Source organism: Anabrus simplex, chromosome 6 (genome assembly GCF_040414725.1).
Source record: "Anabrus simplex isolate iqAnaSimp1 chromosome 6, ASM4041472v1, whole genome shotgun sequence".
In the NCBI taxonomy this organism is placed as follows: domain Eukaryota; kingdom Metazoa; phylum Arthropoda; class Insecta; order Orthoptera; family Tettigoniidae; genus Anabrus; species Anabrus simplex.
Genome location: NC_090270.1, coordinates 83,148,819 through 83,175,555, shown reverse-complemented (window position 1 = coordinate 83,175,555; position 26,737 = coordinate 83,148,819). Strand labels below are relative to the sequence as shown.

At 38.7% G+C, this 26,737-nt stretch overlaps 1 protein-coding gene across 1 annotated transcript in view; it reads left to right on the top strand.

Moving 5' to 3' along the window:
* Nup75 (nuclear pore complex protein Nup75) overlaps positions 1–26,737 on the top strand; it is a 201,816-nt gene that overhangs the window by 155,457 nt on the left and 19,622 nt on the right. The window contains exons 10-11 of the mRNA XM_067149038.2: positions 10,367–10,585; positions 14,509–14,608. Of these exons, the coding sequence (XP_067005139.2) occupies positions 10,367–10,585; positions 14,509–14,608 (319 nt within the window). The remainder of the gene's footprint in view (positions 1–10,366; positions 10,586–14,508; positions 14,609–26,737) is intronic.

Genomic DNA, 26,737 nt, shown 5'->3' with positions numbered 1-26,737 from the left:
CATTATATATACAGTTGATCTCAGCCAACAGCCAAACAACATAATAATATCACAGGACTAAAACTTTAGACTATGCAGTAGAACCTCGATTATATGTTCCCGGAAACTACGTTTTCCCGTATTATTCGTTCAAATTACGTGGTCCCGCGAACATCCTAATTAAATCATGTATTAAAAATCCCGCATTATCTGTTCCTCGAAGAAACGATTTCCCGGATCAGCCGTCCAGAATTTTCAGTTCCATCAACGCAAAATCCTCAATCTCGCGTTTTTCGAGGAACTGTATCTCACAAAAGGACGGCTACGGCATACTTGCGGGTCTTGGTGTTAATGTCCCGTCATTGAGGTAATTTGAGGAATTACTGTAGGTACCATACTGGAAAAGCGATCGGCAGTGAACTTGCATAAGGGACCGTCTTAGCATCGCATTCAGGTGGTATTGTTTAGAGAATCCTCGGAAATCATAAAGCAAAGAGTATCCACAACAATTGGAAGGAGACAGAGCACATTTTGACAGCTCTACTTGAAGACTGAACGAGTTTCGTGGGAGGTTTTGGGATTGCCGATTACTGTTTGGTCCTAATATAAGACTGGAAATTTCTTTTTTTTTTGTGTTAAAATGTTATGAAAACCGCAGTCTTTTACCGGTATGTGTGCACTTTACATTTAAAAGCTTTGTATCATTTCGCACACGTACCGACTTGTACAGCGAGATGATGTAGATGTTGATTCCCATAGGGAATCTGAAATATTTGTTGCGAATGAGTAAATTTATAATAGCAATATAAACGGTCCGTTATTCGACATTATAAATTTTCCAGCTAACTCATTCCTGGTTGCCAGCGTTTCGCCCTCTTGTGCTAGGCTGGCTTCATCAATTGGTACCTAGCACACCTACCAAGACACTGGCTAGTGCATACCGTGAGGCCACTGCGTAGGCTAATTGTAGTTACTAAAACACTTTAGTGAGGTGAGAGAAGAAGTTTGCTATCATACTGAGGTGAGATTGCTCTGTTATCTTACTCTTCTGAGGGGCCCGATTATCAATATAGTGGTAGTGAGGGTGCTCAGGAATAATACAGATACCCTCAGCTATCGTCGTACGTACATACGAAGCAGAGATAAAATAGTATACAATATTAGTTGATAGCTCAAACATATACGTGGTAGAAGCAGCAGCACGATATAATAATCATAATAATAAGAATAATAATTTACAGCAGAATTTGCGCAGTGAAGAGGAATAGGACCAAAAGAAGGTGACAGGAACAAGAAAATCTCGAATTTAACAAAGCAAACAGGATATGTATTTAACAGATAATAAAAATAGTAAACATTTTTCAACAAGTTTAGTAAATCGCAGACAAGAGTTTGCTAGACTGAAATATATAGAGGAAACCTTGAAAGACAAGGAAAATGTGCCACATTTACAATATAAAACATCAAAACCGTATGAATAAGTATAAAGGGTACAATGAAGAATAATATAAGTCGATATAGAGGAAGCAACCTGAAAGAAAAAGTGAAAAGAAGGAAAAAGGATAAAAAAGAAGTAGGGATTGAACGGGGAAAGGGATTCTCTTCGCCGGGTGAAGTTACGCTGCAGAATGTGTTAAATAAACATTATACCAAAAGGTAACGATGGTCCAAGGAAATAGATATTGTGATTTCAAAATTCCATTGTCTGTAGTACAGTTCGTGTTTGAAAGGTTTTAGTCGAAATAATGTCTTGCATATATATTTGATGCCGTAATAAGCTGGCCAAAGTAAAGTTCAAGTGGGGCAGATGGCCCAATGAAGAATTTAATGCCCAAATAACATTATGATAAAACTTGCTCACCGGATAACCTGAAGAAAATAACAGTCCAGATGGTAAATGACAATATCGAACGTAGCAGTAGTATGGCTGCTTCCACCACTCCGTAACGAAGCCAGACTCAATATTTTGAGCGGTGGAGCGAGATTATATAATCGTACAGAAACATCAAGAAGAATAGAGAAGTTGAAAACCAGCATATTCCAGAAATGTCATAATCACGTGTCCAATAGAGGTTAGCGCAAGCACACACACAGGTAGAGGAGGCGGTGCATGGAGAAGAAGACGACGTCAGGATCACATGATGAACAGAGTAGGCAGGCGATAGGTGAGCATAGCAGAAGAGTGAATGAAGCAGTGGCGGCGTGATCGGCGAAAACCAGCATGCGAAGGTAGGATGTATACGTAGCGGTAGCGGAGATCGTAACATTAGGGAGCACGGTGTGTTAAAATTTCAATATTATGAAGAAGTCTAGAATCAAATATGTATTTTTCAGTTGCAGTTCATGAAGCACTGTGTAATTTTAGGGATCAACACTGTGTGTCGATAGTTCTGAAAAACATGCAAGAATTACACAAAATCAACTTCATGGTCCGTATCGCACTTTAACAGATTCACAACTAAGTAATTTTTTGTTTTCCACCTTTTTGATACATTAGTTGCTTAATGCAACTTATTGGTTAAAAGTGGTACATGTTTTGTATATTATTAACATCTTCAGCCGCATAACACTGTTTGGATGAAAAATCCACTTTTAGACTGACCACTATCAGGAACAACTCGTTACACCCTGAGATACAAAAAAGATCAGCATATTATAGTTACGTTAACAGAGCGTTTAGTATACCATTGTCCAAATCAGAAAGAATGGTTTCAACAATAACATGATGGATAAAATAATTAATAAATTTTCGGAGAAGCGACAATCTAAATTAGTAATCGAACCTGGTAAAACTGATAAATACATCAAATTCACATATAAATACATCAAATTCACATATAATAATCTGAACATACATGTAATAAATTTATTTAAGGGAAAAAATTTCAAAATCACATTTTCAACCAATAACAACATGAAACAGAGTATTTTCAACCATGATACAGTAAATCTCTCTGGAAAAGATTAGGAAAAGGACAATCCGGCTGCAGTTTTAAAGTAAGATATTTAGAACATGTGAATGCTGAAAAGTATAGAAGATTCTCAGCTATGGGAACCCACATGACTACCACAGGTCATAAATTTACCAACAGAACAAGATGCACCATCATAAAAAAATTTGAAAAGGACAGCTTAATGAACATATTTGAAGATCTGTACATTCATCTAGACCAACTAGTAAAGAAAAATGATAACCTTAATGAAGCTATAGAGTATAAGGACCCGTTATATGATCAAATTTTGGTATATTTGAAAATACTTGAAAAAGATTACGAAAAAAATTTGAAATCTCTCCACCTCCAGACAGCCCTACGACGTGTTCCTTCCCCTTTGAAGCAGAAGGTAACAACAGGGAAGTTAATGACACACCAATATCCCCTGCTCCTCCACCACCTAAAGTACGTGAACAAGAAAGAACACATCACTACTGCACCAGACACAAAACCATAAAAAAGACAAGAGATACTGTTCCAGTGGAAAGCAGGTTTAAAAATAATTGACAGCTAGGAATTAGTGATATTATCATCTCCAATAGTAATAAGACCACATTATGAAACCTAGACTTCTTCATTTCAACAATTACAAAAAAAAATAATTTTTTTTTAATGAACTTTTTAAGAAAAGAATATTCATCGGGACATATTCTCTATGGACTGTTGTACAAGTGTTTCCTTGACAACCGCTTTCAATTGTAATCAGAATTTATATATTTTCTGATGAGTATCTTTTTTAATGTTGTAATTTAATCTTCTTATGCTATTTTTAAGGACACTTTCTTTCAAAGCATTGATACTTTGTCAATATATGAATTTTTCATCTAAACAGTGTTATGTGGCTGAAGATGTTAATAATATACGAAACATGTATCACTTTTAACCAATAAGTTACCTTAAGCGACTAATGTATCGACAAGGTGGAAAATAAAAAAATGACTTAGTTGTGAAACATGAAGAAGTCGTAGATCAAATACGTAAATGTAATACGGAGCAAGTTCTTGAAGAGTTGCAAGACCTGTGCCGATCGGCACTGTGCTTCTAAAAGTTTATGGAAATCTGATGAAAAAAATTAAAAGTTCAAGTATCAAGCCTTTAAATGCTGATATGAGTGAACTAGTACAATATAGTTGTATATTATTTGTCGAAAGGAATATATCCAAGTTAAAGAAATTTGTATGTTAAATTTTTGAAGTTATTGAAACATATGACATAGAAAAAAAAATTGTGAAGAGAAAATAATACTAAAAAGTGCAAATATTGGAACAGTTGAGGAGCGTAATGACATAGCGTGTTATATCTTGAAGGTAAGAGTTGAGGTGGATCTTAGAATAGCGTAATGTATAAATTTGAAAGAGTGGCCTAAATCATTAGAGATGTTAGAAAATATCATTCAAATAGGAGAGGGGAAAAAAGAAGGAAGGTAAGAAGGACACAGTGCTGATCCCTAAAATTATAGAGTGTCTCATGAACTGCAACTGAAAAATATGTATTTGATTCTGGATTTCTTCATAACATTGAAATTTTAGCACACCGTGCTCCCTAAAGTGTTTTAGTGCTTCACAAACAGCAGCTGAAGGAATTATTTAAATTTCACATTTTATTTACCTGTGCATTGTCTTTTATACTTATTTGTGATCGGCTGATGATGACCAAGAATACTGATCGAGGTACCAATTATAATTAAGTAGGAATGTAAAACTTACATTTCTTATTTTAATAGTAATGAAAGGTTGAACCATCATATATCTTCTTTCAACTTAATATTATATTTTAACTTCTCAAAGAAGATTTTAGCTCTTTGTTAAGTAAGTGACTTTCAACAGTGATTTTAATAGTTACTTGTCTGACATCATGTTTGTGTAACATTCCCTTTAAATGTATTCAGTGTTTACTCATTCATGTACTTTAATATTTTCGGTGTATGTATGAATTCTTTATTTATGAGTTACTAGCTAATTTACCCGTGCTTCGCTACGGAATTCTACATTGTATACAGAATTCTAGGTTAGTCAGTGTACACGTTGTGAGCAAGATTATATTAAATTTCATAGCTCTTAACGTTACCCTAGAAACACGACGGGGAAGTCACCAAACGTCTTTTCTCATATGTAAACTGGGTTAGGGAATTTTCATTGTAATGGTAGGCCCGCTTGCCTACAGTCACAATCAGGCAGACACTCACTCTCCATCTGCCTTTTTATAGCCTCAGAAAGACTGTCCTGTGGTTTTCCCATCAGAAATGAACATAGTTCATTACAATGATGTCAGTAGGAATGGTGCAAGTAAAAACAATGCTTTCATATGAAATACTCGATAAAATAAAAAACCACACATTTTCTCATTTTTAACGAATAGTGGAGCGTCCCAGGGCAAACAATATGCCCTTTTACTAATCTGTTTCGTATTAGTACCCGATGAGTCGAAAAACTTCAATTCACTACACTGACAGCGGAAAAATCTGACTTCCTCCAAGCCAGAAGAGAAACCCCCTGTTCACTGCTAATTTGGAATAAAATTAATGTAGAATTTAATATACGTGAAGAGGAAGAAGCTTTTCTTAAGAAACGGGTCTTTTCAGGGTTCAGTTTTGAGTTATTTAGTGAACTGTGGTGCTATAATTTGGAATAGACCTGAATTTTAATTCTAGACCAGGTCATACTACTACTACTACTACTACTACTACTACTACTACTACTACTACTACTACTACTACTACTAAGTGAACCTCTGCCTTAAGATTGCACACTGCTCATTCAAAACAGTGCGTTAGTATAGGTGTCGAATAGCTGGAATACTATAATGAACCTGTGTGTTACGTACCAGCAGTATCAGAAAAGGTATGAACCAGAGGAATGGCATGCTAAAGAAGAAAGTTTTCTAACTTCCCAGCTATTTCCCGCCCATATTCAGACAGGCTGTTATACTCGGTACGCAACAGTAATCCCATCTATCGGAGTTGAGAGGCAGCGTAAGAGACAAAGAACATCACAACAATGATCAATGTTATACGCTTTTGATATTGTAGGCCTTCACATTTAGTTTTCTTCCAACTCTGAAATACCACTCTTATCATAGTCTGTATGGTAAAACTGAATACAACATAAATGATCGGAAATTGTATTCTCTATAACTTTTGTTATTTAGTAGGGCCTTTTCGATAGAACCAATAACATACGTATTTAAAAATTACATTTTAGACAGCTTCCTCTAAACTACAATTTCATCCAGGGTGAATAAAATTGTTTATAGCTTAGACTGTAGTTTCTTATTCCCCGATTCTATATACCAATTTCCATTAAATTCTGTTACCCCATTTTCTCGTGGCTCGGCGTTGATATGGACTTAGCAATAAAAATACAAATTCATGAATATCTGTGTTACCATAGCCGGTACGGTAAAAATGTATAAGACATAAATGATCGTAAATTTAATTTTATATACCTTTTGTTATGTAGTATTTATCGATAGGACCACTAATAATATAAATATTTGAGAATAGAATTTTAAGCCTTCCCTTAAACTACCATTTCACTCAGCGTGAGTAAAATGATTTATAGCCTAGATTGTAGTGGCTTTACATACCGATTTTTATTAAATTCTCTTCAGCCGTTTTCTCGTGATGCGTGTACCTACAGACAGACAGACAGAAATTACAGAAAAGTGAAAATTACATTTCCTTGTTACTGTAGACATGACTGATACAGAAATATCATTCTTTTCAAGTTCTGAGCAATGTACAGACAAAACTCTTATTTTATATATATAGATGTCAGGTTAAAAGAATTGAATAGGTTGACAAGATTGACAAGATACTTCTTCTGATCATTGTAGTCAGTACAGAACCTGAAAATAAATGTCATTACTTGTAAATAAATTAAATTGACAACGCTGATTAGACATCACTGCTCTTTGATACGCTGTGTAATGTCACAATCGATGCAGCCTGTGCATCAAGCGTTCTAGTTAAAATTACTGGAAGTGAAAAACTACAATTCACTGTGATGTTGGCATTGACCACTGCCACCAAAAAACTTCCACCATATTGCATATTTAAAAGGAAATCGCTGCCAAACGGAGATTTTCCCATGGGCATACTTGTCCAAGTGCGAGAGGAAGTTTGAGTGGAAGCCAAATATAATGAAGGACTGGTTGAACATAGTGTGGGAACGTTGACCAGGAGTCCTGCTGAACAAGAACTCTATGCTGGTTATAGGCAGCTTCTCTGGATGCTGTAATAAAAAAATAAAAATAAAAAAAAAGGCAGATGAACATAACACAGACCTGTCCAGCTATCATCCCAGGAGGCCTTACTTCAGTTTTACAGCCGTTTGACATCACCATAAGTAAGCCATTCAAGGATTATGTTCGGAGGTTTTGCACAAGTTGGATGGTAAATTGTATGTACGAGTTGAAAGAAGGCGGCGAAATCAAGCGTCCGTCTTTTTATGTAATCTGTGAGTAGATTGTAAATGCTTGGCGATTAAACACCCCTGATATTGTCCAAAAAAAAAAAAAAAAAAAATCTAGAAAACAATAGTATCTTCTACTGTGGATGGAACCGAAGGTGATCTACTCTGGGAAGGGGAGAGTGAAAATGAGGATTTGGACCAGCCATGTGACTATGAAAGCAGTGATGATAGGGATGATCCCACTAATAATAATAATAATAATAATAATAATAATAATAATAATAATAATAATAATAATAATAATCGTATGACCTCTGCTACCATGTGCAATCATTTTTAATTTGACATCATCTGGCTGCTTGCTCATCAATATCGACGTTCCATTTTACTCTAGGCCTAATAGATGGTAGAATAAACCAGATCTGTCTTGGGCACATATGGCTGAGTTTTAATTAATTTTGTTGTGTGAACACTAGATGTGTCACCAGAGATCTTTTACATGCCGACATTGTAATAGATGGAGTGTTGAATGGAGTTTTTTCTGGCCTTCAAAAATCCGACTACCACTTTGATAGGGTGATAGGGTGGATCATGGGAGACTACTGGCAAAAATGAGTGCAATTGGACTAGACAAAAGAGTGACTGAATGGATTGCTATATTTCTAGAAAATAGATCTCAGAGAGTTAGAGTAGGTGAAGCTTTGTCTGACCCTGTAATAGTTGAGAGGGGAGTTCTTCAGGGCAGTGTTATCGGACCTTTATGTTTTCTTATATATATAAATGATAGGAGTAAAGGAGTGGAATCGGAGGTAAGGCTTTTTGCGGATGATGTTATTCTCTATAGAGTGATAAATAAGTTACAAGATTGTGAGCAACTGCAACGTGACCTCGAAAATGTTGTGAGATGGACAGCAGGCAATGGTATGTTGATAAACGGGGCTAAAAGTCAGGTTGTGAGTTTCACAAATAGGAAAGTCCTCTCAGTTTTAATTACTGCATTGATGGGGTGAAAGTTCCTTTTGGGGATCATTGTAAGTATCTAGGTGTTAATATAAGGAAAGATCTTCACTGGGGTAATCACATAAATGGGATTGTAAATAAAGGGTACCGATCTCTACACATGGTTATGAGGGTGTTTAGGGGTTGTAGTAAGGATGTAAAGGAGAGTGCATATAAGTCTCTGGTAAGACCCCAACTAGAGTATGGTTCCAGTGTATGGGACCCTCACCAGGATTACCTGATTCAAGAACTGGAAAAAATCCAAAGAAAAGCAGCTCGGTTTGTTCTGGGTGATTTCCGACAAAAGAGTAGCGTTACAAAAATGTTGCAGTGTTTGGGTTGGGAAGAATTGAGAGAAAGAAGAAGAGCTGCTCGACTAAGTGGTATGTTCCGAGCTGTCAGCGGAGAGATGGCGTGGAATGACATTAGTAGACGAATAGGTTTGAATGGCATTTATAAAAGTAGGAAAGATCACGATATGAAGATAAAGTTGGAATTCAAGAGGACAAACTGGGGCAAATATTCATTTATAGGAAGGGGAGTTAGGGATTGGAATAACTTACCAAGGGAGATGTTCAATAAATTTCCAATTTCTTTGAAATCATTTAGGAAAAGGCTAGGAAAGCAACAGATAGGGAATCAGCCACTTGGGCGACTGCCCTAAATGCAGATCAGTATTGATTGATTGATTGATTGGTGACTATTTTGGGATCCAAAGATTGTCACTCTACTACCGATTCACAGAGGGAGCTGATGATTGCTGTGATTGATCTGAAGCACACTTGCAGAAAAAGTAAGAAGGAATAGTTTTATTAAAATATTTTGTAAAAGTTAGTCATTATTAGAACCAAATATTTCAGGCAGTTGCCACATGACAACATTGCAGTGCTGCGCAGCCTTGAACTTAGCTCCGCAGTGTGCTGTGTTGCTATGGTGGTGGGGTGGTGGTGATTATTGTTTTAAGAGGAAGTAGAACTAGGCATTTGAACTATGGTGTTGGAGAAAACTCCTTAGAGTTCCGTGGACTGCGAAGAGATCTAATAAGTGCATATTACAAGAAATCAACCCAGGCTGTTCACTGGAAGGTCAAATACTCAGGCAAAAACTAAAGTACTTCGGTCATATTATGAGAAAGCATGATTCACTGGAAAAGACCTTAATGTTGGGGAAGACTGATGGTAACAGGAGAAGAGGGCGACAACGGATGAGGTGGATTGATGACATCAAGCCACGGCTCTCAATTTAGAAAGACTTTGGAAAATAGTATACAACAGGAAGAAATGGCGCACTTTGGTCTATGGGGTCACGGAGAGTCGAAAGCGACTAAATAACTAACAACAACAACAACAACAAGAACTAATCAGAGGGGGAAAATGGAAGGGATCCAACACTTTGATAAATGAAGATATCGGTCAAAGAAAGACAAGGGCCATGAAGGGCATGAAAATGAAAGACTCCCTAGGCCTCCATACGTAATACCTTCGGGGTCTGAAAAGAACAAGAGTTGACCAAGGGAGCTTGGATAGGTTAGATGAAAGTGAGGAGCCGGGCAGAAGTAAGTGGAAGCAATGCCAGGACTCGGCTGAGGGCCCCTTTTAGTCGCCTCTTACGACAGGCAGGGGATACCATTGGTGTTATTCTACCGCCCCGGCATGGTGCCGAGTCATATGACCAGTTAGCTGTAGCAATGTGTGAGGAAGATGGATAAAAAACTGTTTAAATATGCTAATGTAACTATTTTGGGTGTTGATTTGAAGATGTTAGATGTTCCTTTTTCTGCTTTTAAACCATTTTAATGTGCCTGTGTTACTGTATGTGAATTTTTCACAGATTTTACCGTTCCAATTTTTTAAGATGAAAATAGTGTGTGTGTGTGTGTGTGTGGGAGGGGGTGATTGGCGGGTAAATATGATTATGATCTTTGAGATCCTTTTTTGACCAGAAACTTCAATTATTCAGCAATGAAATCTTTTCTTTTCTCAGCTTGTGACATCTGCAAGGTGCTGGGTATGAGGTCATTTAAACAACAGCGACTGGGTAATGCAATGTCTTGGGCTTTACGCTCACAGGACTCTGCATTCGTGACTTACTTAGCTAATCAGTTCTTGGAACAGTATAACCACCAGGGCAAATTCCAGTCAACAGACCTGCTTGAGAATCTAGGCTCCTGTATACTGCTTAGTGATCGACTTACTTTCTTAGGTAAGTAAATTTACCAATTTTTGAATAGTCATTATCTAGATCAGGGAGTGCTATTCTGTAATTACCAGGAAGTCATATGATTCATTCTGAAGTCCTTATTTACCAAGTGACAAGTAACGCTAAAACAGTTTCTAGAAAAAGAGAAAGTTATCCACGAACCTATATGAACTATCCAAGAACTTTCATAAATTACGAAATATTTCATGTGATTGTTTCATGTGATTGTGTGGTGTAATAGTCAACAAGTTTTGTTTTTATAAAGGTTCACATATTCCAGTTGATTGTGGCAAGACCAATTGATAAGTCTATGCCAAGTTATACAAACATACGGCAGCATTTTTACTCATATCCAAGAACATTAAAGTGCCATGTGTTTCATATCACTGTATAAATTCTCAGTTAATGTGTATATTTTCAATTGCGATAGTGCGTTTGTTTCCAATAGATTGAAACAAGACCAGCAGTTCTATTCGGTGTTCCATGAACACATGACAATTTTTAAAACCAAAACCAAGAACTTTTTAAATGCCTAGTAGTTTTTGTCTTTGTACATTTCATTTATATATATATCATCCATTTTAATCAGATAGAAACAAGACTATCGAGCCCAAGAACATTCTTGAAGTGCCAATTGTTTCATATCGTTATAAGTGTTTCATGTCGTATGTGTATTTTTTTAACCAGTGCATATGTTTCCAGTGTTCCGTGTTCTATGAACACATGGCAGTTCAAGCCAGAACTATGTCTTTGTACATTTTATTTCAGTGTATATATATTTCATCCAGTTTTATTCAGATATAGACAAGACTATCAAGTACAAGAACATTCTTGATACACCAATCGTTTCATATTGTTATAAATGTTCATGTCATATTTGTGTATATTTTCAACCAGTGCATGTTTCTAGTGTTCCGTGTTCCATGAACACAAGACAGTTTAAGCCAGAACTAGGGAACTTTTTAAGTTCCAAGTATATTTCAAGGTAATGTTTTGCAACCCATTGATATGTTTCCAGGCAATCGCCTTTATGTACATAATTTTTTGTTATGATGATTGTTATCAGATTCCCCTTGATTTGATTTTCAACAAGAACTGATGATGACTCCAAGGGAGTCAGAACTGGTCTTCTTATAAATTAATATATTTTACAATGTGTTGAATGGTGGAACATCGCTCAAACTCTATCCTATGTGAACTGTTGTGCACAAAGTTGACAATTTTGGTAAAACTTTAATAAGGGACCTGCAGCACAAATGACATTTTTGCAAATGGTTAATGATGCAAATCTTACCTCACATTACTTTTCAGAGAGTTTAATATAGTGTTCAGTGAATGATAGGGAGCCATCAATCCCGCTAGAAATATATGTACTATAATATATCATAACTTGAGCAATATGGAATATGGCGTCACCCCAGAATTCAACACAGATAGATGTCATTATCAACTACCACACAATCAAAACTCCTGAACGATGTCCAGCCCCTCAGTTTTTCTTGAGTCAGCAGCAGTCCATTGCACTTATTCATGCATATGTGCTGTGGTGAATAATTCCGAAATCATAGTGTGTGGGTCACTTCCTGGCAAGCTGCGATTCACTTTAAACAAATCCACCCCAGTGACACTTTCTTCAGCTGTCACTTTTCTCCCCAAGTCTATCAGCGATGGGATAAGGGTAGTGAAGGCAGGTTCGTGGGGGAAATTAGAAGTCTTCATTTTGGACCTGCACGTTGACAGCAGGTATGTGATGGTCACATACTTGGGAATTCGGTCCTGCACCTGTGTTTGGGCAGACCTATTTAGGATCACCGCTGCCCACTCGAAACAGGGAAGGCCATAGAAAAGGTGGGCTGAACATTGGAAGTCACACTTTTGTCTGGCTGGACAACCGCACATAGCGGGCACCCCATATATGGTCAAAATAATCAAAGAGAACAATTTATAATTGCAACATGGGATGTTCGAACACTGCTTGGCACTAATGTGAGTGACATACCTGAAAGGAGAACAGCTCGTGTTTCCCACGAGATTTCTAGTTTGAATATTGATGTAGCTGCCTTGACTGAAACAAGATTATCCAGTGAAGGCAAAGTTATTGAGTCCAGCTCAGGATATACCATCTTTTGGATTGGTAAGGAGGAGGGAGAGCATTGTATTCGTGGTGTTGGGTTTGCCGTGAAGACAAATCACGAACTTTTCCCAGCTGCAATTAGTGAAAGACATGACTCTCATCTCTGCTTATGCTGTTAAATTAGATGCTGATGAAGATGCTAAGAACCATCTCCAATGTACCAATTAAAGATAAGCTCTTCCTCGTAGGTGCCTTCAATGCTAGAGTTGTCTGGCTCCATGGCTAAATGGTTAGCGTGCTGGCCTTTGGTCACAGAGGTCTTGGGTTTGAATCCTGGCAGGGTCGGGAATTTTAACCGTAATTGGTTAATTTCACTGGCATGGGGGCTGGCTGTACGTGTTGTCTTCATCGCCATTTCATCCTCATCACGGGCGTCAAATCAAAAAAAGACCATCTTGTGAGCTGAACATGTCCCCGGACACTACCTGCACTAAAAGCCATATGCCATTTCATTTTATTTCAATGCTAGATTTGGGAAGGGTAACCTGCTATGGGAAAATGTGATGGGCAAACAGGGACCCGGTAGTTGCAATACCAACAAATTGCTGCTTCTCGGTCTATGTACTGAACATGAACGTTTCATTACTAATATGCAGTTTTGTCTTTCAAGACCACATGGATGTACTTTTGCTCTAAGCATTGGCACATCCTTGATTTCATCATCACTTGACAATGTGATAAGAAGGACGTCCTTATCATCAGGACAGCTAGAAATGGCAATGATTGCTGGATAGATCATACTATTCTGTCGACTTGGGATCAGAAGGCAGTGCATCTGGAGTAATGTTGATGGGCCCTTGTTACACTTAAAAAGAAGGAAAAACATATTACTGTTAACATGGATGAACTAATGTTTTAGGGTCTTAAGAAGCTTTCAAGAAACTGAAATTTCTATAAGAAAAATTTGAGCAACCACAGTTGAAGCAGAGTAGGTAAAAATATTTTACATGTAAGTTGTAAAACATACCTGGATTAAACATGTCGTTCATAATACTTGGGCTCTCAGTTTGTGTCAAATGCCTCAGTTTCATTTGGCTGCTCTTCTGTTGACTTGGCCAGTACTTGCTCTTCTCTAACTCCCAATAGTATTTAATTTGCCAAGACTAAGCAGACTCATTACTGAGACTATATACTCTGGTTGCAAGAAAAAGAATAATGACTTATGTTAACTCCAGATTTTTTTTTTTTTTTTTTGCTAGTTGCTTTACGTCGCACCGACACGGTAAGTCTTATGGCGACGATGGGACAGGAAAGGGCTAGGAGTGGGAAGGATGCGGCCGTGGCCTTGATTAAGGTACAGCCCCAGCATTTGCCTGATGTGAAAATGGGAAACCATGGAAAACCATTTTCAGGGCTGCCGACAGTGGGGTTCGAACCTACTATCTCCCGAATACTGGATATTGGCCGCACTTAAGCGACTGCAAAACTCCAGATTAGGTAGCACAATAAACATACAAGGTAGTACCATTTTTGTGCCCCTTCCACTGTCATTCTTTTTCTATAACCAATATCCTCATTTACTGAGGAGTCATATTTGTTCCTATTTTAATTACTGTTGTGAGACATTGATAATTTTTTTCTGCTTGTTCTTTAAAAAAATGATCACTATCACGCCATGATACTCGTCTTTTTGAAATGCAATATAGGTTTGTGGAAAATAACCACAGAACGTTTCCTGTATTTAGATTCATATGTTGTAAGTTGGTTATACTTTGAATTTTTCTTAGTAATTAATAATTAAGTATTTAATATTTTTGAAAATAGGATCTTATTTTCTATATTTCATTTTCAGGCAAGTATTGTGAGTTTCATCAGCTGTATCGAGCAGGAGCCTTCCTAGAAGCTGGCCGTCTTCTAGTTTCCTTACTTTCTTCAAAATTAGCTCCAAAAAGGTATCTTCACTGTATCATTTGTTGCTTATTGGGTTTAATAAACTGTTAATAGTGTTGAGAGATGCTGAGGTGCTAGAATTGCATGTAGTCCATATTATAGGTCAGTGTATGTACCAACATGAACCTTTTGCAATTAAACATTTTTAGCTGAGAAGATAGCTCAAAGAAGGGAGAGAGAAAAACAGCAAATAAGGAAGAAGCTGATAACTGGTTCACCGAATGTAGGTACAATGACAGAAAGGAGATGGGAAATTGCAGATAATATGTACCATTTTTATCTCATACCAGCCCTCATGCTATTATTAAATTTCTAGTAGCACCAGGAATCGAACCCAGACATCCGAGGATGGTAGCTAATGGTGCTGTTGGCCGGGCTGAGTGGCTCAGACGGGTGAAGCGCTGGCCTTCTGACCCCGACTTGGCAGGTTCGATCCTGGCGCAGTCCGGTGGTATTTGAAGGTGCTCAAATACGTCAGCCTCGTGTCGGTAGATTTATTGGCACGTAAAAGAATCCCTGCGGGACAAAATTCCGGCACCTCGGCGTCTCTGAGAACCGTAAAAGTAGTTAGTGGGACGTAAAACAAATAGCATTATTAATAGTGCTGTTACGGTACGGAGTTTGTTAGTTTCAGCTGCTAGTTGCTATCAATGTTAGTTTCAGCTGCTAGTTGCTATCAAATTGAAGGTGAGCTATGCCACAAGTATGGTATAGCTTTGTAACATTGTGAACTCACCTCTGCCACATTCATCATTTTCCGCTGCTTTTTCACCGATGTTGACATCCACACACTGCGTCAGCTATGGGACTATTGTGAGCCGATTACCTGCGTCAAACGTGAATTGCGTCATCGGCTCTACACTCTTCAGTTACGTTCTCGGCGTTTCTAGTGACGTGTGTCATGACTTCCCTGTACCTCCCCTCTTCGGCTGGCCTGTATAAGCAGCTCCCTTTGCCAACGACTTTGAGGCATTCTTTGGCTGTCTGTAGGAGAGAGGGCAACATCTTTGTGTTATGCCAATGTAAATTTTCACACCTGTATGGGACTTTTTCTTTGACCATGAAGTATTGTAAATTTCGCATGATGATGTTCTCGAGTGGTTGTACTTGGTTATGTATCCATAAGGGAGCAGCTGGATGTCGAATTCCTTTGTTTGGAGTCCCCTGCGGGTGGGGGTACGCAGAGGTAGAATACACCCCAGTATCCCCTGCCTGTCGTAAGAGGCGACTAAAAGGGATGACAAAGGCGCGGACATGGATTGTGGTTCGGTATCATGTGTTGGACCCCCTGTGGATGGGAGGGGTTGAATACATTCACAGGTAATCCCTGCCTGTCGTAGAAGGTGACTAAAAGGGTCATGTGGCGATTGGTCCCTTCTTTATTTATTCATCTTTACATTTTTTTTAAATGGTTAGTTGTAGACCAATTCAAAATTCTTGATGTGGATGCTGCTTGGAGATGGGCATCTTACCTGTGCAATTACGCTCGAAAGCCGGATCATGACCCCGGGAAGCCTGAGTGGGAGCGCCCTGTATTTGTGCAGTAGTATCCGCCTGACAACACAGGACCCGGCACAGCCGAATACCAGGACATATTATTATTGTTTTTTTCTCTCTTATAATTATGACTCTGAACACACTATGGGGTACATGCTATTGCAGGTGATTGGAGGGAGTCCTAGTGCTCATTGCCTCAGTCATTCCGTATTAGGCATTGTCTAACATCGGACCCCAGGCAATGTCGGCTATGACCAGGTGGGGGTATTGCCTTGGCTGCTTGGTTCAACTACATAGGCGCCTGATCGGAGTGGGTGATATTCGGGTAGGATGACTTCGGGCATGGCGTCGAAACAACTTCCGCCTACCACGGGTAGTTTGCTACCGAAGTCTTTAACATTTGATTCCCTAAGGGGGTAAATCCCCTGGGAACAAGCGCAGCGAATTAATTTGGGTTCCAGCTTCCCTAGGTTCCTGGTTGCTACCAGAACCAATGGGCAAAATTTCAAGCTGGTTAAATCGACTTTTTTCAGTCGACACATCGAAGGTATACATGGCAAAGTTGAGGATCTTAAGTAAATGCGCAGTGGTAATTTGCTTCTTAAGACGAGCACTGCACTCCAAACAGATCAATTGCTTAAGTGGGACTGCTTCGGCAAAATCCCTGTCAAAGTGGAAGAGCACGAAACTTTGAATTTTGTTCGTGGACTTATCTTCCTCTGTGATCTCGTTCTGAACACTGATGATGAACTGATGGAAGACATTGCCACGGGTGCGTTCATAGTCTCCTTCAAATTCTCAGTGTTGCCAGAAAAAGTCAAGGTTACAACGTATCGTTGTGATGTGAGGCCTTACATACCACTTCCCAGGACCCCATTCAAATCCATCTATGTGTGGTACGTGTGGAAGAGAAGCTCATGGTGTGGAAGAGTGCGCTAACTGCCATGGTCTTGGGATTGGAACTGTCCAGTATACCTGAGTGAGAAGAAGATTCAGGAGATCGAGACCCTGGATGGTCTTTCCTACCAGGAAGCATGCCATAAGTTCAATTCTCTAAATGCCTTGGCCAAGACTCTAGACTTCAGCATGATAGCACATTCGTCGGGCTGAGTAGCTCAGACGGTTAAGGCGCTGGCCTTCTGACCCCAACTTGGCAGGTTTGATCCTGGCTCAGTCCGATGGTATTTGAAGATGCTCAAATACGTCAGCCTTGTGTCGGTAGATTTACTGGCACGTAAAAGAACTCCTGCAGGACTAAATTCCGGCACCTTGGTGTTTCTGAAACCGTAAAAAGAGTAGTTAGTGGGACGTAAAACAAATAATATTATTATTATGATAGCACATTCTCTCCCAGGTTCGTCATTCACAACTACATCATCTTCCCAGAAGATCGCTGCGTCCACGGCGGGAGTTGCTCCTTTGAGCAATGCTGTAAAGAGAGAAAGCTCGAAGGTGGGTTCAACCCAGCCTTCGACCACAAATAAGTTTGTGCCGACTACTATGCCAGCACAGCAGGGGAAGAAGACAACGTGACCTTTCCTCCGTCAAGAGGTCAGCGAAAGTTGCGCCTAAGCCAGCGGAGGTGGCATCGTCGACCAAAGCTGGGATTTTACTAAACAAGAATCAACGGCGGGAAAGAAGAAAGCCCTTACAAGGAGTTCTTCCACTGCCACGCCCCTACATATAGGAGGAATAAATGACAATGTCATAGGGGCGTGCACGTACAAGATAAATATCAAAAGAGCAAAAAATACCAGATAAATCAGAGAAACACATCAAGGATACGGAATAGAGGAAGCAGGGAAGGGTGCTGGTGCCTACCCATATAACGGAGAGAGGATGGGATCCAGGAAGTTGCGTAGCAAACACACCAAGAAAATGACACCAAGGTTTTCAAAATTTAAAGTAAAATATAATAAATAAATAAATCTTCCAATACACTACATTTCAAAGCCTTTAAATAAAATTTAAATAACTTGAAACAAATAGATAAACAAGCAATTAGGACAACATTAAAGAGTAAAAAGAAAATTTAGTAAATAAATAAATTAGAGAAAGTAGGGAAAAACAATTCATTGTTAAATAAAGGTACCATTCTTTTCCCCAAAAAAATATATACACATATAGGGGCCATACACTGATGCATCAGTAGAACTATATAATTACCATGGTAAGCACATTTTTGGAGACTATTAAAATTAAATGAAACATTAACTCTTAAGCTAGGAAAGGAAGAAATAGTTTTGTAAATTGAGGACTCCAACAGCACCCAGTCGAAGTAAATGGGCCACCACAAATCCAGACATGAAGGATACACCACAGTACATGAGCAATAAAATCAGCCCACAATTACTGACATAATGTCGCAACAACAAACTCGCACCGCGATTTAAAAAAAAAAAAAATTGCCCAAGATCAAAATAATTTACAATCACAACACCATAGATAACCGCCCAATAATTAAGCCACAGAAACATCTCTAAAATAGCACGAGCAGATCACTTCACATAACCCAAAACACAAAAGCAAACCAACAGTGTCAGAAGAAAATAAGTTCATAGTAGTATTCACGGGGCAGAACACACGATACAGTCATTGCGGCAAAGACAATACACACTCTCTCGCCAATAATTAAATTATGTAACTGTCAAGCACGAAAAGATAAAGACAACAATTCCCAAACCAAAGATAAGATAAGGCACCATATCCTTCACTCCAGGGCTGTCCAACCCCCGACTTACAAACGTTACTTGTATTGTTGAAAGTGAGATAACATTAATGCGATATTACACCAACAGTATAGTATTATCATTTTAAAAGCCCTCAAAGGGGAAAGGAAATAACCTGACCAAACTCAAATAAAATATTTCCTAAGAAATGAAAGTATTAACCATCTTATAAAAATATTACTAATAATAATAATAATAATAATAATAATAATAATAATAATAATAATAATAATAATAATAATAATGTTAATAGAATTTTAAAGAAAATTATAGAGACAAGTGTAAGTGCAGTGTTAGGTCGAATACGGGCACACGAAGGCCAAAACACACGACAAGAAGCATGAATCACACCAAAGAAAGAAACCACAAACATGAATATGAGCCCACAATACATCACGATAGAAGGGACAAAAAAAAAAAAAAAAAAAAAACTAAATTTCAAAGAAAAACAGCACACTCACAAGGGCATAGCGTAGAAAATCACCAGCAAATACACCGAAAAATTTAAGCCCAGGAGAAGAGAATGACAAAATTTTAAACAAAAGGAAACGAAAATTTCAAATATTATCTCAGCACAGTAATGGCCATCTGTTACATACCACACGCACACTTGTAGCAGAACACGGCATCACCAAACTTAGATATCCACTACGTTCATATAACACACCAAACTGAATATAATACGTACACAGTAAAATAATTTTTACAGAAATAATACATTAAACATATTTACAAGTAGGCCTTATGCCAAGATAACTCACCTCGCATTCGACCTAACACTATCACTTCACCAGAACCAAATAAAACTACCTACTTAGCTACATGTTTATACAGAATGAACACACGTATTATACAACAAAAAATATAATGAAACTCCAATCACTGGATGTGGTGATTTTCCAGGTTATCACCCGATCCCAGTCTGCGGACACATAGTTTTAGTATCGGTCGCAGCAGCCATGCTTTCCAACGACTTGTCTCCAAGGCTTCTTGCGCAGAATGCAACGCTTCCAAGTTCCCCGCTTGGAGCGACACAGAATAGAACTAATATGCGCCCTGGTGGGCAAATGTCACAATACACACTTTAGTACCCAATGTGATCTCATAGATGGCGTAGAAGTCCATGTAGCTGCCTACAATGCAATAATACTTAGTAGGTCAAGTGTCCAAGGTGCTAAGGCAGATATAATCAGAGTCCACGAAATACAAAGTTTTTATTAAATTAATACTTCAAATATAGTAGAGTTCCAGCCTCATATGATTGTGGTAAAATAATAGTTCTGCACAGTCACTAGGCCGGGAACACGAGGTCCATGGCAGAAAGCGATAATTCATCCAAAATATGAGTGCGGGTCAAGGACACAATTTAAATAAAGGTTGCATACACAGTAGATTGTCCAAGGTAGATCGCATAACAAGCGTACTTAGTAAAATAACGCTTCACCACCTGTCCTCCGAATGGGTTCTCACACCCTCCACCCGGAGGGCAAATTTTCCTCTTGCAAAACCTGCACGCTCCCCTCGTAAGAAGAAACCCCACCCCCGGAATACGTCGAAGACGTTCAAGAAGAAGTTCGGAGAAGTTCATGGAACATTTATTTCCATCTTCAGATGGGGATGTGAGTGTAGGTTAAGTAGCATCTTGCTGCTTCTAACCTAAAGCTCAGAAGTCCACACTATGGCACTGTTACAGTGGAATTGTAATGGTTATGACAGGCATCTTACTGATCTGCGCCAGTTAATTAGTCAGTTTGCGGCGAGTATAGTCTGTGTTCAAGAAATCAATCTCAGACCAGGTCATCATACTCTCTTGAGAAATTTTCGACTATACTGATTATTTTAATCCACCTATTCTATACAAATCGGTTTTGTGTTACTAGTTCATAATATTACAACACGAATTTACAGGGACATGTTTTGCTTTATTTATAAGCATCCTTAGCCTACATAATTGTCTCAAGGTTAAGACCTGTCATTTTTGGATTGTTTTTACAAAATTTTTTTCTTGAGTATAAATCCATGTTTAGTAATAATGTGAAAAACAGAGGAATTATGTACACATTAAAAGTATGACAATATGAATTACAATGTTGAATGAAGTAACCCTTAACTCTAAAATACATTGACGTCCAAAACATAGCAACTACAATCTAACATGTTTACAGTAACGTAAGAAAGACCACAAGACTTTGTAGCAGCAGTCAAAGGGAAGCTTCACTCATTCTATTACCTCGAAAGAAACACAAACAGCTACTCAAGATTTGGATAGAAGCCCCCCTTTTAACTACAACTACATTAATACAATCTGCTACCAATGGATATTCAAGTCGCAATAAACAAGAACTAATTATTCTAAGACTTTCACTGATCAAGCCTCAAAAATTCTAGAAGCTGGTCTCCAACGGTTCCAAGTTTTAAAAATTTTAGAATATCATTTTGACTCAAATTACACATGGAGTCAAATCATAGTTGTTTTTAAATAATTGCATTGGAGATCACAATTATTAACCAAATTCTCAATATCGGAAGTTACTGTGTTCCAGAAATCAATGGATTTTAGAAAAAATGGCTCCTATATTTTAACCTTCAGTTTATATTTATGACTCAAATTTAAAGCCATATTACAGTTAATTCAATCAACCACAGCATTGTGAAAACAATATTTAGCCAAAAAAGTTTTTAAATTGTAGTTACTATGTTTTGGACGTCAATGTATTTTAGAATTAAGGGTTACTCCAATTCAACATTGTAATTGTGAAAACAATTTTAACCAAAATTTTTTAAATATTTTAAATAATAAATACTATATTGTAAGCATTTATAGCAAATTTCAATACGGGTCTAATCATGAGATTAGTTACATGTAATACACTCGACAGAACAACATTGAGCCCACCGGGCTTCTGGTGGAGTTGGTATTTTTGTTCGCTCTGACACCTACAGTGAAGAGGTTCCCCTAAGAATCTCATTGGAAGCAGTTGTGGTATGTGTACCGCTGCCTGTCATAGCAACAGTGTGTAATGTGTATTTTCCACCAGGTGAGCCACTTCACGTCCATGACCTAATTTATATATCAGCTCCCACCTCCATTCTTTTTATTGGGTGATTTTAATGCCCACAATCCATTACGGGGCTCTACAATGCCTTGCCCCAGAGGAAGGGAATTGGGGAAATTAAAACTAGAGCTGGATTTATTAATTTTGTATACAGGTGAAGCAACACTTTTCAGCGCAGCGTACGGCACTTATTTGCATATTGACGTTAGTCTCTGCAGCCAAGCGCCCGTTCTCCTGATTCAGTGGAATATGATGCAAGTGTAATGCACTAGTATAACTTGGAAACAATTCTCTAAACCCATGGGTAAATAGTGGAAACGTCGAACTCGATTAGCAGGTATTATTATTATGATTATTATTATTATTATTATTATTATTATTATTATTATTAAAACAACTTGTGAGGTGTGGGTATGAAGTTGTGTATGTCTATAATTATTTTTTAAATTATTATTATTTACATAGTTATGTATGGATTTTATTTGGTATAAATCATGGTTGTATCATTTATCATTTGCATCTTATGTAACAAAAGATGTCAGGTTGTCACGACACGTCTGCTGAATGTATATTATGACTTTATTTAATGTAAGAACACGTAATTAATAGTATATAGTTTATTATTACCTGTAAATATGATGTATAAATCCAATGTAATGTTGTGCAACACAGGGTAAGATTCCAGAACAACGCTTCTTTGTCACTCGTGTTCTATAGAATGTTCGATCTATTTGTAAATAGATTATTGGAGACTCAAGAAAATTCGAGAAAACGTGTTACATCATACTTTTGTAGAAGCCTGGCCAGGCAGGGTATATAAAGAGACAGTCTTGGGAGTGTATTTGAGTTGTTAGTGAGACTTGCTTTTGAAAGTCGTTAGTCAAGTGTGTGAACTCATGTTGTGATTTTGGTTGTGTTGGTAGTTGGTTCTTATTAGTTCTTATTCTCCTTCTTCTTTTTCTTTTTCTTCTTCTTCTTCTTCTTCTTCTTCTTCTTCTTAGAAGTCTTTTGTTCAAATACTGGAAAATATCTCTGTAAAACAACTTCAAGACGAACTCGCAAAAAGAAATATTCCGATGAACGGCAATTAGAAATCATTGAAGACACGGCCACGAGAAGATCTCATTGAAAACGGCAAAGATCTCGGAAAGTTTTTTGTCGAGGTGGACGAAACACCAGACTCATTATCAGAAGAGGAGCTAAATGTAATCGAAATGCATTCCAACTTAATGAACATGATACAGGCACTCAATGACAAGATCTCAGATGTTAATTCACAAGTTAATTCCACCTTAACAGAACAGGTAGATGACGAAACTAGTGTAATACAGTTTTAACCAGACAAATATTTCAAGTGTACACGCAGGTTTACAAAGTAGAACAGGGCCTACAATCGAAAATTTCAATCGTAGATGATAAGATTTCGCAGATCAATTCCCAAATTAGTGATGTCACCAATCAGTTAACACAGCAGATATCGGACATCAGGTCAAAACTGGACAGGTTGAACCGTTTGATAGTAAGGTAAACCAGCTGGAAGGGGACATTTCAAACCTCAAGAAGGAGGTGGAAATCCAGGTTTCCGGCATAAAACAACAGGTTGAGGGGAGAATTTCTGCTGTCAAGGGAAATTTTGGGAGCTGTATTTCTGCCACTGAAGGAAGGTTAGTAAACTGGATTTCTACCATCAAGGGAGATTACAGAATATGAGAAACCATCCTTCACGCGGTTTGTGATTGATTAAATCGAACAGGACCTATCGCCACGCCTTCAGCACCCTCAAATCTAACCGATAATACAGGACACGTAGATTTTCCGGAATTTCACGGGCAACTGAAAGAGAACCAGACTTGTTTCATCGAGGAATCGGTCAGTCTACTAGGAAGAACTAATCTACCGGAGGACATCTTCGTTCAACTCGTCACACCGCACTTGAAGGGACAAGCCGCTACTTTGTGGAAAAACTTGAGGGGCTTAAACTGGACTGACTTCAAGAGGGAATTCCTTGCTAGATTTAATTCTGAAGGGGTGAAGAGCTCTGTGAAAAGGAAGCTACTGACTAATGCACAACCCTCTGGCATGAGAGCTAGTGCGTTTGTCCACCAGAAGTAACAGCTCTTCAAGTGGCTGCATCCTGAAGGAAGCGAGAACAAGATCTTACCAGACATCGTAGAGCTACTCCACGTTAAGATTAGACCCCTAGTGAAGATATCACAACCGAGTTCCTTTGATGATCTGCGTAGAATCATCACGCAGTTGAGAAGAAGAACGCAAGAGTAAAGCCATAGAAGTGACCAGCTCGGTTAGGAAATGCTACCAGTGTGGAAAAATGGGACACCTGAAGAACAAGTGCCCAACTTTGGCATCCGGCCCATTCTGGATTGAGGGGGGGTGGGACCAGGAACAGAAATGCACCTCAAGACCCGACAGACGAGCATCCCTGGTCAAGTAGAAAAGATTCTTCTGGGTCAACATGCGGAAAGACATCCTTGACTATGTGAAAGGGTGTTACATCTGCACCTACTCAAGGCAAGCAACAGGAAGGTAGATTTCAGTCAGCGAGGAAGACTGGCACAACGCCCTTGGTAGGTTGTAGCCCTGGACTTGATGGGTTCTTACCCTAGAATACCAAGGGGTAAAACAGGATTCCTAGTAATCACCAACCTCTTCACAAAATGGATCGAAGCCTTTCCTATACCAGAAGTCATGACGGGACGCATCACCAGTCTTCTACAGGATGAGAGATTCAGCTGCTACGGTTATCCACAGTACGTTCTGTCAGACAATGGAAGTCAGTTCACGTCAAGGAAGTGGCAGCAAATGATGACTGAATGGGGTGTGGAGCACTGGACCACCCCTACCTACAACCCAAAGGCCAATCCAACAGTTCGACGGAACCAGGTGCTAAAAGGGGTGTTACGGGTCCACCTGATAGACAAGGAACATTAACTGTGGGACCGTCAGATACCACAGTCAGTCTCTTTGCCCTGCGACGACGCATCAACCGTGTCACTGGCTATTTCCCAGCAGAGCTGTTCCTTGGTCAACAGCTATACGGCACCGGAGATTGGGAGATTCGTCCACCACCCACTTCTGGTCAAGATGATGCAGCTGCTTCCCTAACAGAGTGGCAGCATAAGCAGCAGCAGCAGCAGGACATCAAGGAAAAGCAAGCTTTGGCTGAGAAGAGATCCCTTACCCAGGCCAAGGCTGAAGATGTCGAAGAGACCCAGATCTTCCTTCCAGGCCAACAAGTACTATGATGTAATCACCCAGTCAGTAATAAAATTGAAGAGTTTCACGCAGGTCTCGCACATAAGTGGGTTGGTCCCGTCGAGGTCGATAAACAGTTGAGCCATGGTGTCTACTTGCTAAAGACCAACCCTCCTCTCAAGTTCCACGCATTGGAGTTACGGCGAGTCACCCAACCGCTGTGCATACAGAGTAAGCCTGGTACTGCCATGGGACTACCTGGAGGAGTGGTTACTAGTGACACAGCACAACCTGGTCATGAGAAGAGAACACATCGACTACCACAGAGGAAGGGGCTGGCAGTGAGGTGACACCGACCCCCGACACGGCACGATTTGGTCAAGAGGAGGAGAGCACATCCAGCGATGTCAAGGAAGAGAGAAGATATAATCTACGACCAAGGCAAAGTCGGTGAATGTGATAGAATGTTGAAATTGTTTCAAGTTATAGGGGGGATAACCACACCCGGGCGGCTGGAGTGGGACATTGATGATGATGATGATGATGATGATGCTGATGATGATGATGATTATTATTATTATTATTATTATTATTATTATTATTATTATTATTATTATTATTATTATTTACGTAGTTATGTACGGATTTTTTTTTGTATAAATCGTGGTTGTATCATTTATATCTTGTGTAACAAAACGTGAGGCTATGTCACGACACGTCTGCTGTATGTATATTAATATGACTTTATTTAATGTAAAACACGTTATTAATAGTGTATAATTTATTATTACCTGTAAATAATCATCATTATTTCCCATTACATCCAATGTCATGTTGTGCAACACAGGGTAAGATTCCAGAACAACACATCTTTATTACTAGTTCTATAGAATGTTTGATCCATTTGTAAACAGGTTATTGGAGACTCGAGAAAATTCGAGAAAACATGTCATACTTTTCTAGAAGCCTGGCCAGGCAGGGTATATAAAGAGACAATCTTGGGAGTGTATTTGAGTTGTTAGCGGGACTTGTTAAAGTCGTTAGTCAAGTGTGTGAACTCGTGTTGTGATTTTGGTTGTGTTGGTAGTTGGTTGACATACTAATGTTGCAGTCTTCTTCTTCTTCTTCTTCTTCTTCTTCTTCTTCTTCTTCTTCTTCTTCTTCTTCTTCTTCTTCTTCTTCTTCTTCTTCTTCTTCTTCTTCTTCTCCTCCTCCTCCGTAGAAGTGTTTTGTTCAAAATGGCAGTTCATTAACGTGTGTGTATAATGTATACTAGCATGTACCCGCAGCTTCGCCCGCATTTAGATAGCCGAGAAAACAGGTTTAAAAATCTCCTTCACAAAAACAGAGATGAGCATGGACAGGAATTACGTGAAGAGAACAATGAAGATGAAATATGGCGAAGTTAAGGTCATAAAGCAGTTTAGATACCTGGGAGAGATTATCACCAGCAATGGGATGGATAAAGAGGCCATGGAAAATAGGAGACTTAAGTTGGAAAGGCTAAACACTGCCACCAATGTCATTTACAACAAAAAAAATCTTTCCATTAATGCTAAAACATTATGACGCTGTGTTAAAACCAGTGGTTCTGTATGGGGTGGAAACAGCAACACTAATGAACCTGGAAAAACTA